This window comes from Bos indicus, chromosome X (genome assembly GCF_029378745.1).
Source record: "Bos indicus isolate NIAB-ARS_2022 breed Sahiwal x Tharparkar chromosome X, NIAB-ARS_B.indTharparkar_mat_pri_1.0, whole genome shotgun sequence".
Taxonomy (NCBI): domain Eukaryota; kingdom Metazoa; phylum Chordata; class Mammalia; order Artiodactyla; family Bovidae; genus Bos; species Bos indicus.
Window position 1 is genome coordinate 93,877,227 of NC_091789.1, and position 19,331 is coordinate 93,896,557.

Genomic DNA, 19,331 nt, shown 5'->3' on the forward strand with positions numbered 1-19,331 from the left:
GGACTGTGCCCTCAAGGCGTTCTCCCAGTGGTGGGTGACCAGGCACCACAGTGATTCTGAGAAAGCACCAGCGCTGTTCCATGAGCTTGCACTTCTGCACGAAACAGAAGGCAGTACAGAGCTTGATGAGATACAGAGTAGAGGCCTGCACATTGTCAAAACCACTCCCTAAACAAACTCTCATATTTGCTCCTTTAGACTCTAGCAGCTCTAATCTAGATAGAATTGAACTTCTCTCAAATAGAGGGCAGTCTGACATGGAATTTTTACAAAGTAAAAATTCTCTGAAAACCATCTGTCAAAAATTTTGCTGGGCCCAATTAGAGAACTATAAAGACTGAGTTTTTGCAAAACATAGATTTTCTTGCATAACAAGATCTCCTGGAAAAGGGAATAGCAACCCACTCCAGTATTCCTGCCTAGAGAATTCCCTGGACATAAGAACCTGGCAGGCTATAGTCCATGGGGTCACAAAGAGTTGGACACAACTGAGTGACTAATATACCCAGCTTTTAATATATCCCAATTTTTCTGTATTACCTTTTAAGATATATAATTGAGTAGGCTATACACTTCCATGGCATAAAATTGAGAAAGTACACAACTCCACACCTTCCTTTTTTTCATTGACTTTTACATATAAATACATAAAAACATATATAAAAATAGATAACCAACAAGGACTTACTGTATAATAACTATACTTAATATTTTATAATAACCTATAAAGAAAGAGAATCTGAAAAAGAATATATGTACACACACACATATATCTGTGAATCACTGTGCTGTACATCTGAAACTAACACAACATTGTAAGTCAGCTATACTTCAATAAAGAAATTACACAAAGAGCTTTCTCATTGGGTAGATGTATCAATATTTATTTGAACAATCTTCTTTTGATGGAGATCTGGTTGTTTCTTATTTTTATTATTACAAACAACTGCACACAATAGATTACACGTATGCAAACATAACTGAGAGATTTCTAGAAATGGATTTTTGGGATCAGTTTCATGTATTTGAAATTTTTATAGTTATTTCAAAGTTGCCCTCAATTGACTAATTGCACTACCACTAGCATTTTATGAGAGGACTCCCCCCACCTCCAGGTTTTTCACCACAGTGTATCACTAACACTTTATGCTTTACTAAGGGTGCCACACTGTGGTTTTCATTAGTGTTTCTCCAGTCATGAGGTTAGCTACCATTATGTCCTAGAAGATTTGTTGATTAAAAACAGTTTTTTTTTTTCCCATTTTGGACACACCACAGGGCATACAGGATCTTAGTTCCCTGACCAGAGATCAAACCTGTGCCCCCTGCAGTGGAAGCCCAGAGTCTTAACCACTGGACCACCAGAGAAGTCCTGCCATTTGTTAATTTTGATACTCAGCTCTTCAAGTACAAAGTGATTGTAAGTGACCCTAGATTACCCTATTTTTAGACTTCTTAACCTACTGTCTTGATAGATCCCCTGAACTAGAGAACTTTGTTCATTTCCTTTTATTCAGCCTCATTTTCCTAGAACTATTTCAGGCATTTCCTGGGCACCCAAAATATTTTATTTATGCATCATATTTTACTTTAGTTTTTAATTGAAGTATGGTTGATTTACAATATTATGTTAGTTTCTGGTGTACAGCAAAGTGATTCAGTTGTATATGTATATATTTCATATTCTTCTCCATTATAGGTTATTATAAGATATTGAATATAGTTTTCTGAGTTATACAGGACTCTGTTGTTTATCTATTTCATATATAGTGGTTTATACCACATATTTTATTTTAAAACTAGTATCCTTAGGCTAACATAGTGAAGAGTGAAACCATTGGGGAAAACCTGGACTCTAACCACACATAGCCCACCAGGTTCTTCTGTCCATGAAATTCTCCGGGCAAGAACACTGGAGTGGGTAGCCATTCCCTTCTCCAGGGGATCTTCCTGATCCAGGGACCCAGGGATCCAACCTGCATCTCCTGCATTGCCGGTGGATTCTTTACCATCTGAGCTACCAGGGAAGCCCAGGGGCTAACACTGTGCCTGGCACAATAGTAAAGACTTGAACAAAATGTGGAACAAATGAAGAACAATACCAGAAACATTTACTTACTACTTGACAAGACTATGTACTCATATAAATATTTCAGTCTGGATTTGCAATGACAATTTCAAGATTAAAGAGGAAGCTGCTTTGCTATTTATAATAGCCAAAAAACATGGAAGGAACCTAAATGTTCATCAACAGATGAATGGATAAAAATGAATATATATATATATATATATATACACACATAACACACACAATGGAAAAATGCCATTCGGCAACATTGGATGAACCTAGAAATTATCACATTAATGAAGTAAGTCAGGCAGAGAAAGACAACCATATATCACTTATACGTAGAATCTAAACAGATATATACAAATGAACTTATTTACAAAACAGAAATACACTCACAGACATAGAAAACAAACTTATGGTTACCAAAGGGGAAATCGGGGGAGAGATAAATTAGGAGTTTGGGATGAGCATCCATACACTGCTATGTATAAAATAAACAACAAGCACCTACTGTACAGCACAGGAAACTATATTCAATACCTTGTAATAACCTCTAAGGGTGGAGAAGGAGATGTCAACCCACTCCAATATTCTTGCCTGGAGAATTTCAGGGACAGTAGAGCCTGGCAGGCTTAAGTCTATGGGGTCACAAAGAGCCAGACACAACTAAGTGACTATCACTCACTCACAACCTACGATGGAAAAGGATCTGAAAAAGAATATATATATATATGTGTGTATATATATATATATAATATATATCTATCTCTCTGTGAGTCACTTTGCTGTTCACCTGAAACTAACATAACATTGTAAATTAACTGTACTTCAATTTTAAAAAATGGTTTTTTAAAAAATAAAGCTGCTTTAGACATGCCAGTTTAGGTGCCACTGTGAGCTATTGACCTAGAGGTTTTTCTTTTGTAACATTAACTCTAAAATGCTACCTTTTATTATACAGAGAAATTCACTGTTTCATTGTTTCTTTAAAATTAGCTTTTAAGATCACATTGTGTTTACTTTCTACTTTGTAAGAACTGAAATGGCTTTTGACCAAAAGTCTGGTGAGCACTGTGGCAGGTAGGAACATTTTTTTCAAGTTTTTCCAAGGAAGGAAGAGAACAGAAGGTCTCAGTTATCTGTACTATTGATCTATCTATACTCTTTTGGCCAGATCCACTTATGACCATGTACACACACTTGTGGGGAACCTGGCTAAGGTTCTCAAGGGGAAGAGAACAGTTAACAGAATCAGTAACTCCTGATTAAATTATTAACTTTGCCTCATTAGCACCACACTCTAATCATTACACTTGGGAAAGTATTTTTGTATAGGCATTTTTTACTCACCACATAAATAACTTCTGCAAAATTTGTGGATCCAAAGGGGCCTAATTAATCATCATCACCATTGGTAGCAATACTAGCTCACATTTATTGGGCATTTAACCTTTTCCAACTATTTAAAGTCTATTAATACATTTTATCATATTATTCATTTTACAGGTAAGAAACCTGAAGGAGAGTGAAACTTGAACGAGGTGATATAGCTAGTAAGTCTCTGAATCTGGTTGGTTCTGAGCCCACTCCCATAATTGGTTTTGTTTTGCAGTTTGCAAGAGATAGGACAATCTTTTACAAAGCGCATTCCTAAAATCCCCAACAGGAGCCCTTCAAGCTGTCAGCGGTCAGTGGCGACACCACGTGGTCATATTGGTGCACTGCAGCCTTCATACTCTCCATAAATCACTCCTGAACAAGCCCCCCCCCCCAAAGAAATCTATATTCCAAGTAAAGCCAGTATTTGCTCGCTTTACAGTGGTAGCTTCCAACCAGATTGCCATCCTTCAACTTACCTTTTTCTTTCTCACAGGAAAAGGCATCTTTTCCCAGCTTGGCTTGCATCTCATCTCATTTCTATCTCCCCATGTATTTTACTCCATTATTTATCCCCTCCTTTTCTTGCCTCTTCAATTTCTGTTCCACTAGTGGATCTTCCTGCTCAACCTAAAATAGGCTCTGGTTTCTCCTATACTGCAATGACAAAAACAGATCAACTAACCTACCTCTCCATGAACATGGACCTTGTTAAAGAAGAGTGAAATGGCAACCCACTCCAGTGTTCTTGCCTGGAGAATCCCAGGGACAGGGGAGCCTGGTGGGCCGCCGTCTATGGGGTCACACAGAGTCGGACACGACTGAAGCAACTTAGCAGCAGCAGCAGACTTACTGTGGAAATCATATTGCAATATATACAAATAGTGAGTCATCGGCACACCTGAAACTCATATAATGTTAAGCGTCAATTATACTTGAATTTTAAAAAAGTGCTCCAATAAAGGGATTACCTTTCTCAAAAACTTTAATTCCTTTTCAATCACTTTCTGAATTAAGTATAAATCTAAGTCCAACATTCAGGATCCTCCAAGAATGGGCCTCAATTTTTCTTGTGGTTACATCTCCTACAACTTCTGTGCACTTCTTTACCCTAAGCTTCAACCATAGATGACTATTCACAGGTCCTCATATGTGATTCCCTGCCTGCACACCTTTGTACAAGTTATCACCTCCCATTTACCATCATCAGAGGACTCAGCACAGTTCAGTTCAGTTGCTCAGTCGTGTCTAACTCTTTGTGACTCCATGGACTGCAGCATGCCAGGCTTCCCTGTCCTTCACATGTCTCCTGGCGCTTGCTCAAACTCATGTCCATCAAGTCGGTGATGCCATCCAATCAGCTCATCCTCTGTCCCTTTCTCCTCTGGCAATCTTTCCCAGCATCAGAGTCTTTTCCAATCAGTCAGTTCTTCGCATCAGGTGGCCAAAGTATTTGAGCTTCAGCTTCAGCATCAGTCCTTCCATTAAATATTCAGGACTGATCTTCTTTAGGATTGACTGGTTGGATTTCCTTGCAGTCCAAGGGACTCTCAAGAGTCTTTTCCAATACCACAGTTCAAAAGCATCAATTCTTTGGCACTCAGCTTTTTTTATAGTCCAACTCTCACATCCATACATGACTACTGGAAAAACCATAGCTTTGACTAGATGGACCTTTGTTGGAAAAGTAATATCTCTACTTTTTAATATGCTGTCTAGGTTGGTGATAGCTTTGCTTCCAAGGAGCAAGTATCTTTTAATTTCATGGTTGCAGTCACCATCTGCAGTGATTTTGGAGCTCCCCAAAATAAACTCTCCCACTGTTTCTATTGTTTCCCCATCTATTTGCCATGAAGTGATGGGACCGGACTTGCATTCTTTTTAGTTACTTGTGGCTATTCCCCTGGACTTCCCAGGTGGCGCCAGTGATAAAGAACCCACCTGCCAATGCAGGAGATGTAAGAGAGGCGGGTTTGATCCCTGGGTAGGGAAGATCCCCTGGAGGAGGGCAAGGCAACCCACTCCAATATTCTTGCCTGGAGAATCCCATGGACAGAGGAGCTTGGAGGGCTATGGTCCATAGGGTCACAAAGAGTCAGCAATGACTGAAGCAACTTAGCACACAGTATTTCTCCCAAAGACATGCTGCAGCTATAAGAGGATAACAGCCCCCTTATTTGAGTGACCACCATGTTTTTTACTCACTGAGAAACTTTTGTTTTTGACAATCATAGGCTATCAGGAATTTTACTGCTTGAAATCATATCGGTGAGAATAAAACATTCCACATTTGTCTGGAGCACAGAAGTTTCTTGGACCCAAAGAAGCAGCCTCAATTTCCAATCCAGGTGTAGAGCTTCAGATAAGGGGTATTTGAACATTCCATATCTATCTTTACTTTGTGGTTCCCAAGGAAACAGGATTCTGGGTTCACTTCGAAGTCCAGACCTGATATTGACCCCTTCAGACAACCCCACTTCAAGCTTTCTAAAACAATGCTCCATCTAAAATTCACTGAAACTCCACCCTTCCCCCAACACCATAATGACTCTTTTTGTTTGGTGAGATGCCCCAGGGTTTCTCTTGTGTGCAGACTCTCTTGTTGCAATGGGTCAAAAAACTGGACTTTTCTGATTATAGATTTGTCGTTGGTGGCCTAGAGCTGACTAGGCTAGGGTACATACAGGTTTTGTATCTCACACCACTTTGCTTGTCCAGAGTAGTAGTTAAAAATTATTCACTACAGTAGACTCTGAATTAGAGTACTGGGGTTCTAGTTAGACTACCTGGATTGATTATACAAATTCCAGCCTCATTTCTGCCAAAAAATATTTAGCTGGATCATGTTAAGTAGGTCAACACACCCCAATGGCCTGTTTTCTCTTCTGTAAAATGAGGGGCTATTTCTTCCAAACCTAGGGCTTCAGAGTCAGGTAGGCCTAGGTTAGAATCTCAGTTCTACCCCTTTCTAGTTCTGTGATTTTCTGCTTTCCTGAGTCTCTGTTTTGTAAGTATTAAAAATGGAGACAATACCCAAAACCGTACTGTGGATTTTTCAATATTACTATGAGGATCATGTTGGCTGTTAGAAGCATTACTGTGAACCCGGACAAACTTTCTGTGCCTCTGTTTTCTTACGAATAAAAGTGGAGAAATAATAGTACACACCCCAGTGGGGTTATTGTGTGCATTAAATAAGATGAAAAAAAGTAAAGGGCTAGAACAGTGCCTGGCATATAATCAGAGGCTCAAAATAAGTGCGTGCGTGCTAAGTCGCTTCAGTTGTGTTCGACTCTTTATGACCCTATGGGCTGTAGCCCTCCAGGCTCCTCTGTCCATGGGATTCTCCAGGCAAGAATACTGGAGTGGGTTGCCATGCCCTCCTCCAGGGGAACTTCCTGACCTAGGTTCTCTTACAACTCCTGCATTGGCAGGCAGGTTCTTTACCACTAGCGCCACCTGGGAAGCCCAAAATACGTGAGCTAATGTGATATACCATCAGCTTCCCTGATGGCTCAAGCGGTAAAGAATCCGCCTGCACTTCAAGAGACACAGGAGACGGGGGTTCGCTTCCTGCGTCGGGGAGATTCCCTGGAGGAGGGCGTGGCAACTCTCTCCAGTATTCTTGCCTGGGATATCCCACGGACATAGGAGCCTGGCAGGCTATAGCCCATGAGGTCGCAGAGTTGGACGCGACTGAGCACAGCACACACAATGTAATATACTTATTACATTAGCTCAGGTATTTTGTGAGCCAGAAGCTCAGGAGAAACAGTTTAGTTCTAAGGACAAACCACAAAACCGTACCGCAGGCTCGAAACAGTGAAACATAAAGCAGCATTTATTTTCCAAAAGCAACTGACACGCCCAGCACTGGGCTAGGATCCGCCCAGTCCTTATTAAATATGGCAGCGAGCAAGGCCGACCTACTGCGGCTGCGCGCACGGAAACTCCGCCCTGCACCGCCTTCGCCTCGGCTCTCCCCGCCCTGCTGACTCCCGGGCGGGGATCACCTCCTCCCCACCTCAGCTGAGGTGTGGGGAGAGTGCTGGCTGGGGCGCGCACGCGCAGACGGCGGCCGTGCTTGGCAGATCTTTGCGAGGCGCCTGTCACATGAGCCGCGGGCCCGCTCCGCTCCCCCTCCTCCTGGCTGGGCTGTGAATGAAGCTCTGCCGGCTACGTGGGGCGCTAGCTCAACTTAGTGTCCCGGACGCCAGAGCCGACTGAGCGCTCGGCCCGCCGGCGGCGGACACGGGCTCCGTCGCTCCGGATCTCGGCGACAGGTAAAGACAAATGGGCTGTCTCTACCGCAGCAGGTCTTAGGCGGGCCGCTGGTCCCCGGCCCACCCCCAGAGAACCCCCTGGGCTCAGAGACACAGGGGAGGCGCTCCCCCGCTGCCTCGGCCCCCGGAGATGGGGGTTCCCTGTGCCTGGCCGCCACCGCCTGGCACTCGGAGGAGTTAGAACGGCCAGTTCTAGCCAGTGCAGGGCGGCATCTTCCAGGGAGCCCAGCCCTATTCTCCGAGCCAGGGTCCCTGCGCTGTCCCAGCGAAGTTTCCTCGCGGAGCCGCGCCAAGCCCGCCCAGCTTTTGAATGGGGGAGGGAGGTTAGCTGCAGGCGTCCCCTTTCCACGATTGGGGCAGGGTGGCTTTGGCTGGTAAAACCTCGTCGAGGCCCCGTTCTTATCCATCCTGCTCTGGGCTGGCAGGTTTGTGTGGGTCGTAACGAAGAGGAGTCCAAGCTCTCGAAAAAGTAGTTGCTTCATTTTCCTTTTCCCACTTAACGCGGGGAGCTGGTTTTCTCCTGACTTTACAGGCTTGCGCTCGAACGCCTTCTCCTCAAGGGAAAAACTTTTTACCTTCACGTTGATGTGCGTGTACCTTATTAATATTTCAGAGCAAATCACGTTTCGGGAGTGCCAAGTGAAGTTGTACGTGTGCCATATGATAACGTCAGTGTAAGCTACCCTGAATAAGTGAGGGAAATCCAGAAGTGTGAAGTATAAAAAGCCAGTAAGAATCTGCTTTATGCATACTTCATAGATTTATTAGCAGCTGCCCATGTTTGACTTCGGAGATGTTAAATTCTCCTGGTCCCATGAGGCGCGTATCAGTACTGCATGCTAAATAAGAGGAGAAAAAAAAGGCAAACCCAAACAAACTGCTCTAGGTTCCAGATAAGTCATCGAAGCAATTTTCCTGGTGATTCCATCCTGGGACTTTGTGAGTTCCTAGTTTCTTGGACTTCGCAAGCCTTTCCTTAGCCAAAGCATTGTCTTTTCTCTATTGGCTTCTTGGGGTTAGTGTGCACCTTCACACTTTCGTCCTTAAAAAAAGTCATTTCCATGAATAAGAGGGCTTCCCTGGTGGCTCAGACGGTGAGGAATCTGCCTGCAATGCAGGAGACCTGGGTTCAATCCCTGGGTCGGAAAGATCCCCTGGAGAAGGAAATGGCTACCCACTGCAGTAGTCTTGCCTGGAGAATCCCATGGACAGAGGAGCCTGGCGGACTACAGTCCATGGGGTCGCAAAGTGTCAGACACGATTGCGCTACTAAGCATACAACCATGCATGAATAATAATAGACAAAATGAGATTGGTAACTTGATATTTTTTTTATCTAGTTGATAGGTACCTGAGCGTTTATGTTACTCATTCCTCTTATATATATATTTGAGCTTTTCTGTTAAAACCTTGGCTAACTATCTGTTAAGTAAAACTCAAATCTAAAACAACGGCAAAAAACATCATTTAAAAAAGGCCAAAATGATGGCTGTCAAGTTCGTGTTAGTCTTTAGTGTGTCTGCTGTCAGCACTTTGACTTAGAGGGTGGAAGTGTTGCTTGTATGAAAGCTATGGAAATCGCAATCTACTTTGAAGTTCCCTGGGTCAAAAAGGTGAGGAATGTTTCTTAGAAAAAGCAGATCGGCTTGTATACTACATAAGGAAGACCACTCTAATACTTAAGAACTTGTTTAAATGGACAAGCAAAGTGTTTAATATAGTCATCTTCTAAATCAAACAAAGTAGTCAGACCTTTCATATTTTTCTCCCATTCCTAGTGCCTTTCATATCCTTTCAAGCAGTACTGTCCAAAGACTGAATTTGACATTTTAAAAATAGAAATTATCTGAATTAATTTGGTTTTACTTAAATTAATGTTCTCTTTTTACATTTTTCTTTTCCTTTGGTTCTTTTCCTTCCTGATTATAAAAGCAGTCTAAGCTCCTACAGGACATTGGCAAAATGTGAGAAAATACAATGAAGCGGAGAGGAAGCACCACGACCTTGAGGGCATGGCTGTTACACAAGATCCATTTTAAAACTTTAGTCCCAAATTTGCTCTCCTTTCTATGAAAAATTTTAATGTAGAGTTGGCCATTTCGAGGGTTGGGGAGGGCATTGGATATTATGCTGTTCTTCATTCCCCAAAATGTGCAACTTAGAGGTCGCATCAAGAGACACTTAATAGTTATCTCATCTAGCCACCCATCCTTTGAGATTCTGAAACCTATGTACTGAAGATCCAGTGATTCATGCAGAATTGGACAACACTCAAGGGCAATATTAACTGACTCTAGATTTCCCCATTCTTTTTTCAGTGATACCTTGCTGCTTAGGTGGAAATATGACACTTGACTGTCTCTGCTTATGCAAAGAGAGGTCCAGAGAGGGACAGGAGATAATTTTCAAGGATTTGAATGTTTTTCATTTAGGTATTCGTTTTCTTGTTGACATTTTCAGGTTCCAGCTTGAGCATTCTGCAGAAAACAAGACGATACAGCTGCTGTTCTCTCCACATCCCAGTCGAGTCTCCCTACAAAACTGGGGGGTCTGGGAAACTCTGAGCTTGCTGACCTCAGCGTGGGAGAGAATAGGATCAAGATGGCCACGTGGCAGGGTAAGAAGTTAGTACTTACTCCTCCAACTGGTTTTTCCTCCTTCTCTATCCTCTACCACAACCCAAACCCCCAAGCCAGAGGCAGGCAGCCAGGCAGCTGTTTCTTTAATTTAACCGTTTGTCTTCGCCAGGACAAAGCTTTTTAGTTCAAAAGGACTTGCTGCTAGCTAGTTCCGATTATTTTAAAGTAGGAGTGAAGGGGTGTGTGTGGAGAGTAGGAGTAGCAGGAAAATGTCGTGCCAGGAGCATTTTCAAAGAACTGCCTTCATTTGAACATGTGCTCATGGGGGTTATAGGTCAGGAGATGGAGGATATTTTTTTCATATTTCAGTTTGTTTCTGGCAAATTTCCATCATAAGGTTCTCAAAGGTGGAGGAGACAGATGTCAGCACCTCTCTGGCTTTCTCTTCTCAATAAAGACTTTAAAGGCTATTCAATGTTATATGTTAATATTAATGCCTGTTCTAATACAATGGAAAGACTTGAGAGCAAAGCTTAATGCTATCTTGCCTGATAGAGCACATCTCTTGTGAACCTGTGATTTCTTATCACATAAGTAACTTTCTTTTTATTTGTGGTGGGTTTTGAAGAGTATCAGAATCTCCAGGGATGCATGGGATTTTTATGTTTATCATAAGGGAGTATGAGTTTAAGAAATGATAGACAAACACTACGTAAATTGGTCTGTGACCCAAAAAAGGTTAAGAACCACTTAGATGGAGTAGGGAGCTCAAATGTCTAGAAATATTCAACAGGTAGGTTTGTTGGTGGTCTGATGTTTCTTTAAAAACTGTCTCCTGTTGGTTATGGCTGTAACAAGTATTTTTGATATGCTAGGGTTGTCACTTTAAAGATACTTGTTGAAATAAGATTCAGCCTATATGCCTGGTTTGACTCACCCAATGGGCATTTATCAGGAGAAGTTTGGATATTCTTGTTTAAATTCTGAGACATTCTTTAATTCAACAAGTAGAATATAGAAATGAGTAAGATGCAGAACCCTAGAGGGTTCCTTGTCTTATTGAGGAGACAAACTATATAAGCAAATAGTTGTGTTGGGTTGAATAAGTGTTATAATAGAGACGCAAAATGTGATGGATGCTCAGAGAAAAGCATAATGAACTGTGGGTTTTGAGCTGGCCTAAAAAAAATGAAAAATGAGTGGGAGTTTGCCAGATGGGCAAATGAGGGAATTGCATTCTGGGCAGACAGAGAAGCACTGTTTGGGAACTTCCAAGTTGCTCTGTTGGCCTCATGTGAGATGTGTGGGCCACGACCTCGGATGAAGCAGGAAAGGTAGTCAGAGGCCAGATGATAAAGAACCTTGTATGTCCTAGGAAGGATTTCACACTTTATCCCAAAGACAAAGATTCTAAACAGGAAAGTAACATCATCAGGTTTTGTTTTAGAAAGATTACTTTGGCAGCATTATTGAGGTAGGGTTGGAGCTGGAGAGAATGGAAACCAAGAACCAGTTGGAACGTTTCTGGTATAGTGGCTTAGGGAAGAGATGGTAAGGGTCTGAGAAGAAGGAGGGGCAGCAAGGATAGAGAGAATGAGATGAGTTCTGTGAACATTCTGTAATTGGATGTGGGAGGAACCGAGCCTGGGTTGACACCCAGTTTTGGGTGCCTGGGGCCAGTGGTGCCATTCATTGAGACGGGGACCATGAAAGGAAGTGACAGGGGTGTGGGGGTGGTGGGAAGTTAGTGTACTGCATTTGGTTTGGCCTGTTTTGTTTGAGATACTGTGAGCTGTCAGGTCAGTGTTTAAAAGACAGTGCTAAAAGTATGGAATTAGAGTTTGTGCAGGTGGGGAGCTAAAGTTGTGTTCCTGAGTGCATGCTAAATTGCTGTAGTCGTGTCTGACTCTTTGTGACCCTATGGACTGTAGCCCGCCAGGCTCCTCTGTCCATTGGGATTCTCCAGGTAAGAAAACTGGAGTGGGTTGCCATTTCCTTCTCCAGGGGATCTTCCCCATCCAGGGATCAAACCTGCGTCTCTTGCATTGGCAGGTGGGTTCTTTACCACTAGTGCCATCTGAGAAGCCCTAGAGTTTGTACAGGTGGGGAGCTAAAGTTTTGTTCTTAATGATGCATAAAAAGTATGTGTTTTCTTTCTGTTTAATGGAAATGTCATTAGTAAGTTAATGATTTATAATAAAAACACTTTAATGGATAACAGTTCTTAATAAAAATGTCATAATTTCTTAATAAGTAATATATTTTGCTATCTCAGGCCCTGAAATTTGATCTGCTTAAAATCACATTGGAGGCAAACAGCTTTTCTAGCATTAATGAAGAAGAGGGGGAGTATTCCACAGAAGTAACTGCAACTCATTCCTTGTTTTGTGCAGCGTCTGAAGTGACAAGCTTAGTACAGTGATAGTTTGGGTGGCAGTATGGTAGAATAGTTATAAGTGTGGGTCTAGGTTCAACTGCATTGGTTGTGTCACTTGGTAGCTGTGAGACCTTGGGCAAGTCCCTTAATCTCTTTGTGTCTCATTTTTCTCTTTTGTAAAATGGGGATAACAATAGAACTCAACCTTGAAAGGTTGTTTGACGATTAATTAAGTTAATATTAAACAAAACACTTGGAACATAGTAAGTGCCATAAAAGTTTGTGCCACTGGTTTTAGTAGTAAGCCATTTAGAATATTGTCGATCATACAATAAGTGCTCAGTAAAATTTAGCAATGGGCTTCCCAGGTGGCTCAGTGGTAAAAAATCTGCCTGCCGAGAAAGATAAATACCATATGATCTCATTTGTACATGGAATCTAAAGAAGAAAAAAGCAGCTCACAGATTCAGACAATGGATTGGTGATTGCCAAGGATGTGGGGGTGGGGTTGGGTGAAACGTGTAAAGGAAGTCAAAAGGTACAAACTTCCAGTTATAGAATAAGTAAGTCATAGGAATGTAATGTATAGCATGGTGCTTCTAGTTAATAATACTCTAGTATATATTTGAAAATTGCCAAGATAATCGATCTTAAAAGTTTCCATCACAGTAAGAAAATCTGTAACTGTGTATGGTGATAAAGGTAAACTAGACTCGTGGTGATTGTTTAAATATACATGCAAATACTGAATCAATATGTTATATCTCAATAAAAACTTATAAATAAAAAAAACCCAGAAGAATCCACTTGGCAGTACAGGAGCTACAGGTGACAAGGATTCAGTCCCTGGATTGGGAAGATCCCTTGGAGGAGGAAATGGCAAAACCCACTTCAGTATTCTTGCCTGGAGAATCCCAACGGACAGAGGAGCCTGGTGGGCTGCAGTCAGGGGGTGCAAAGAGTCAGACACAACTGAGCGACTGAGCACGCACACACAAAATTCAGCAATAGCTGTTATTGTTACTAATACTCCTATTAGTATTACTACTGCTGCTTCTACTACTGTCATTATTATTTGCTATATTCTGGAATGGACCTGGGACCCCGTTCTGTGGAGGGAATTTCGGGTTGTCCTTGGAAGGCCTGTCCCACAGTAGTCTATTTGGGTCTTTTTTTTAAATTTATTTTTTATTTGGAGGATAATTGCTTTACAATGTGTTAGTTTCTGCTGTACAACAACATGAATCAGCCATATGTACACATATATCCCCTCCCTCTTTTGTTTGGGTCTCTATGTAGAGGTTTAGATCTGAAGAGATCCTTAGAAAATGTCTAGCCCAACCCTTAGAGGTTTAGTGACATGCCCGTGGTCAAATAGGTTAGTAGCAGTGACAGAACTAAAATTCAGGTCTCCTGATTCACTATTCCAATTTTTTTTATTGACTCTTGGAGCAGGGAATGTGTGGTTCTGTCCTCAGCTCAAGGAAGCTCTGAGTCAGTTTCTGCATCTGCTAGAGAAACTCTTCAGAGGTGGAGGAAGCCAAGTGTCGTTAGTCTCTCAGGTCAATGCTGTCTAGTTCCTCTGTGGAGAACTGGATCAGAATTCCCATACCTCTTAAACGTGGCCAACATAATTATTTTGACTTTGTTTGATGGAGTTCTCTAAGACGTTTCCTGGCCATTTTAAACAGAGTTTACTGAGCATAATTTAATATTTTTGATAACTCAGGGTCATCATTAATAACATCAGTTTTATTGGCCTAATGGTCAAGAAAATATTGAAGAGAATACTAGCCAAATTGGGGTGGGATGGGGGTGGAGACTTGTGTTGTCAGGTGCCATTTATTTATGCAGTTAACATCCAGCGCCATTTGTGCACCAGGCACTATGTAGAGCCCTGGAGATGGCAGTGGTCAGGACACACAGGAATGGGCTCCGATGTCACAGAACTTACTGACGAGGATAAAAGTAGCATTTCAAGTTTATGAAATGGTTTATTTAACAAACATGCTGGAGAAACTTGGAAAAATGGCACCAATGTAAATTTAGAAGGATTAAAACAGTGTTTCTTAATAAAAGAGGGGGGTGCATTGGAAGTGCCTTTTAAAAATATTCCTGCTCAGTTCTCATCCCCTCAAATTGTGATTCAGTCTTAAGACCTGAGCATTTAAAGAAGTGCTGTAAGCAATTCTGATGCATAGTCCTGTTTGGGAACTGCTGCATTAAAGAATTAAAAGTTTAAAAAATGATAAAGGAACTCAAAAAATATAGGAGAATACTCACATAATTTGGGGGTAGGGAAGGTATTTGTATGCATAATATGAAAGGTAGACTAATGAAGAAAAAGTTTAATATAATCAACTATGTGAAAATTTTAAATTTCTACACAAAACTATGTGAGAACTTGAAAACAATTGCAAAAAGACTCATTATCCTTAATATATAGACTCACAGCTTAATAAGAAAAATACAAGTATTTTACTAGAAAAATGTGCAAAGGATGGGAATAGGAAAATACATAAGCAGAAATCCAGATGGCCAATAAACGAAAAAATGTTCTGTCTCAGTAGTAGTCAAAGAAAGGGGGAATCAAAATGGCATACCATTTTCTCCAATATAATTTGCAGTCATTAAAAAGAAATGACAAAATGCAGCTTTGGCAAGGACACAAGCAAGTAGGCATTCGTGTACACTTCTGGTGGGAATGTCAATTTGGCAATATTTGTCACAAGCTTTAAAAAACATGTTTATCTTTTCACCCAGCAATTCCTTTTCTTGGATTCATCCTAAGGAAATAATGAAGGATGTGCAGAAAGATGTATCAATAAGGATATTGATTGTAGCATTTTCTAGTGGGGAAAATTGATAACGCTTGCATTCTGATGCATTGATACAGTGGAATACTGTAATTACTAAAATGTTAATGTGGATTAATTATACTTATTAAGATAGAAGTGGGTTCACAATATGGTGTTAAATGGTGGGGGTGGGAAGCACATCCCAAATTATCAGCAGTTAAAAGTGTGGGCTCTGGGCTTAGAGCTAGATGAAAATCCCAGCTTTATGAGCTGCATGGTTTGGGGAAGTTACTTACGTTGTGTCCAACTCTTTGTGACCCCATGGACTATACAGTCCATGGAATTCTCCAGGCCAGAATGCTGGAGTGGATAGCTGTTCCCTTCTCCAAGGGATCTTCCCAACTCAGAGATCGAACCCAGGTCTCCCACATTGCAGGAGGATTCTTTAACGTCTGAGCCACCAGGGAAGCCCATCCTGAACTTCCACATTAGTTAAAAGAGGGATAAAATAGAAGTGAACCTAACAGTTCCCAACCTGTATGTCCGTTAGGATCACCTGGGGATCTTTAAAGCCCACCCAAGCCCAAGCCTCACCCAGACCGATGAAATATGAATCTCTAGGAATGAGATCCAGTGCTCAGGGATTGAGGCCCACCAGGTGACTCCGGTGTGCAGAGGAATTGGAAACTGCCGAGTGAATCTGTAGGGTGGTTGCAAGGATTACATCAGAAAATGATGAGAGTAAAGTGAGTCAGAAAGAGAAAAACAAATATCGTATTAACACATATATGTAGAATCTAGAAAAGTGGTATAAATGAATTTATTTGTAAAGCAGAAATAGAGACACAGACACAGAGAACAAACTTATAGATACCAAGGGTGGAAGGCTTGGGTGAATGGATTGGGCAATTGGGATTGACATATAGAAACTATTGATACTGTGTGTAAAATGGATAACTAATGAGAAACTACTGTATAGCACAGGGAACTCAGTGCTCTGTGGTGACCTAAATGGAAAGGAAATACAAAAAAGAGGGAATATACATATACATATAACTGATACACTTTGCTGTCCAGTAGAAACTAGCACAACATTGTAAAGCAACTATACTACAATTAAAAAAAAAAAAGAGTCCAGTAAAAAGCGAGAAAAAAAGAAGATCACAGTGCCTGGCATATGGTAAGTACTCAATACATGGTAACTATTATTAGTAACTGTTACTTTTTATTATTAGTAGTATCCCATATTAATATATGTGTCACGTCCATATATGTTTCATACAAAGAAAAGCCTAAGGGGATAGACACCAAAGTATTTTTTAAAATGCGGTTGACTTTCTTTTTGTTTATTTGTATCTTTTAATTTTTCTGTATATAACATAGATTCCTTGTTAATTTTTACAAGTATAATTTCTGAAGGAACTATCAGATATATGTACACAACTTTATATACTAAGGTATTTATAAATGGTGACAAACTAACATAGGGGAATGTTAGTCAATTACGACAGGTCCACAGAGTAAAATATCAGGCTATTAAAAATCAAGACCAATGCCAAAGAAAATCTTCATGGTATAATGGAAGAGTATGGGATTATTCTATTTCTGTCTTTTCAATGTAACTGGGAGTTTATGTATATCTCTGTGTGTTTACATCTGTATACCTATGAATGTGATGATAAATACAGAATGGATGGAAATGATCCAAAGTTGTTGAACTGGCTGTCCCCAGGTAGTAGGATGCATTTATATTTTTTCCCTTTTGTACTTGTATTTTCCACATTTTATATAATAAATATGTATTTCTTTTAAATTAGAAAACAAGTTATTTGGAAATGAGGTATAAAATAGCAGTGCGTCCAACAAGGAAAGAAGTGAATTGTGTGGGCTTCTAGACAGCTGTTTCAGCCTTTCTGTGCCCTCGACCTCCAAATAAAAAACAAAACACACTAAATCCCTGAGGGTTTTGTTAGAGCAGTTTTTTTTTTTTTTATATTAATTCTTCCTTAAGTATTCTTGTAATTTTTGGCTGTCTCTCCTATTGACTCCAAAAAAACTCTTTTGAGAGTGAGACTGGGGACAGGAAAAGTGTGCAAAAATGGGGAAATTACACTTAATCTAGTGTGGGAGTTACATAATGAGGTGAAGTGGCAAAATATGTCCGGGTAAGCATGAAAATAAAACAGATGCAGCGAGAAACTGTTCTGTTGGCTTCAGATCCGAGGGAAGTAAATTTCAACCTTGCAGTTTTTTTTTTTTTTTAGCGCATCACAGTGTATTTGTAAACATTCTGGTGATTTAGCTAACACTTGGGCACCAAGGGGAGCATCACAAAGCAGTCAGTGAATTGATCACAGAGTTTCAGTGTGAAATCTCGATGGCTGTGTGGCTTGATGATTGGACCACCATCACCTAGGAAAAGCCATCTGGTCCTGTTCTGTTGACCAAAACGTTAGTATGTGTTTGACTCTCAAATAAAAGGGATGGTGTTAGCACAGGAGTAAAGAAACCGAGTCTTCACTCCCCTCCTTTTTTCTCTGGTGCAGTGTCTCAGCTATGGCAGGTACAGGAAATGAGTTCTTCGTCTCTCTGCATTATTGCCCTACCACAATTCCTCAGTGGGGCAGAATGGGATGGGGTATGGATTAAGATGAAAAACACTGAGTAGGGGGTAACCAAAAACAGACTTTCAGAAAATTTTTCTCTCAGAGCCAGCTATTCCTTCCCAAGCATCCAGTGTGGAAGGAACATGGGCCTTGGAATCCGGTACACCTGCATTTGAGCCCATTTCTGCCAGTTGGTAACCAGAGTTCCCTAAGCTCCAAAAGCCTCAGTTATGTCCTCTGGGGTCAAGTGTAGTCTCTGGAGACAGACTCCCTGGGTTTGTATCCTGGCTCTGTTGCTGCTAGTTATAGGCATTACTTCATCTCTTTGGGCCTCACCCTCTTCTGTAAAATGGGGTTAATAATAATCATACTTCAAAGGATATATTGCGTCACTCTGTACTATTTATAATTACATGTGAATCTACAAATTATGTTTTTATCTCAATATAAAATTTTAATTAAAGAGAATGGGAAGAAAGACTTTCTCCTCCATAACAATAATAGTGTTCACACTCAAGGAATTATCACCTATACAATACTTTTATGTAGTTTATAGCCTATAATTATTTTTTTTTCAATTATCCTAAAGTATCTTTTATAGCATTTTTGAGGAGGCATTTGGTATCCAATCAAGGGACAAGTATTTGATTATCTGTCCCTTTCGTTCCTGTTTCTTTGTTTCATTGAGATACATTGACAGTTTTGAAGAAGCCAGAACAGTTGTATAGAAAACATTCCTCAGTTTGGCTTTGTGTGATTGTTTTCCTGAGATTAGATTTGAGTTCTGTGTTTTTGGCAAGAAATTTACATAGGTGATGTTGAGTACGTCCACTGCATTACATTTTGGGTGAAGACATGTAATGTCAGTTTACCCTGTTATTGGTGATGCTAAAGTAATCATTTATTAAGGAGGTGTCTGCCATATCTCTTCATTGCTGAGGTTCTGTTTTTTATAGGTAATTAATATAAAATATCTTTGGCATGGTACTTTAAGACCTTATGAATATCCTGTTTCCCAAATCATTCCTCCAACAGTTTTAGCATTAATTGGCAATCTTTACTCGAATTTCTGAAAAGCAATACTTTTTCTAATTTTATCATCCCTCATTTTTTTTAAACTGGAATTCATCTATAAGGAAGTGCTCCTCCATATTTTATTTTTTATTTAACTATAGTTGATTTACAGTATTATGTTAGTTTCAGGTGTATAGCTTCAGATTCTTTTCCATAATAGGTTATT

General features: G+C 40.6%; 1 protein-coding gene across 1 annotated transcript in view; it reads left to right on the plus strand.

Annotated features, from left to right (window-relative positions):
- The first annotated feature begins 7,469 nt into the window (after positions 1–7,469).
- The window catches only part of CLCN5 (chloride voltage-gated channel 5), a 183,227-nt gene continuing 171,365 nt past the window's right edge, over positions 7,470–19,331 (plus strand). The window contains exons 1-2 of the mRNA XM_019955940.2: positions 7,470–7,731; positions 10,192–10,348. Coding sequence (XP_019811499.2) covers positions 10,333–10,348 — 16 coding nt within the window. The 5' untranslated portion in view covers positions 7,470–7,731; positions 10,192–10,332. The remainder of the gene's footprint in view (positions 7,732–10,191; positions 10,349–19,331) is intronic.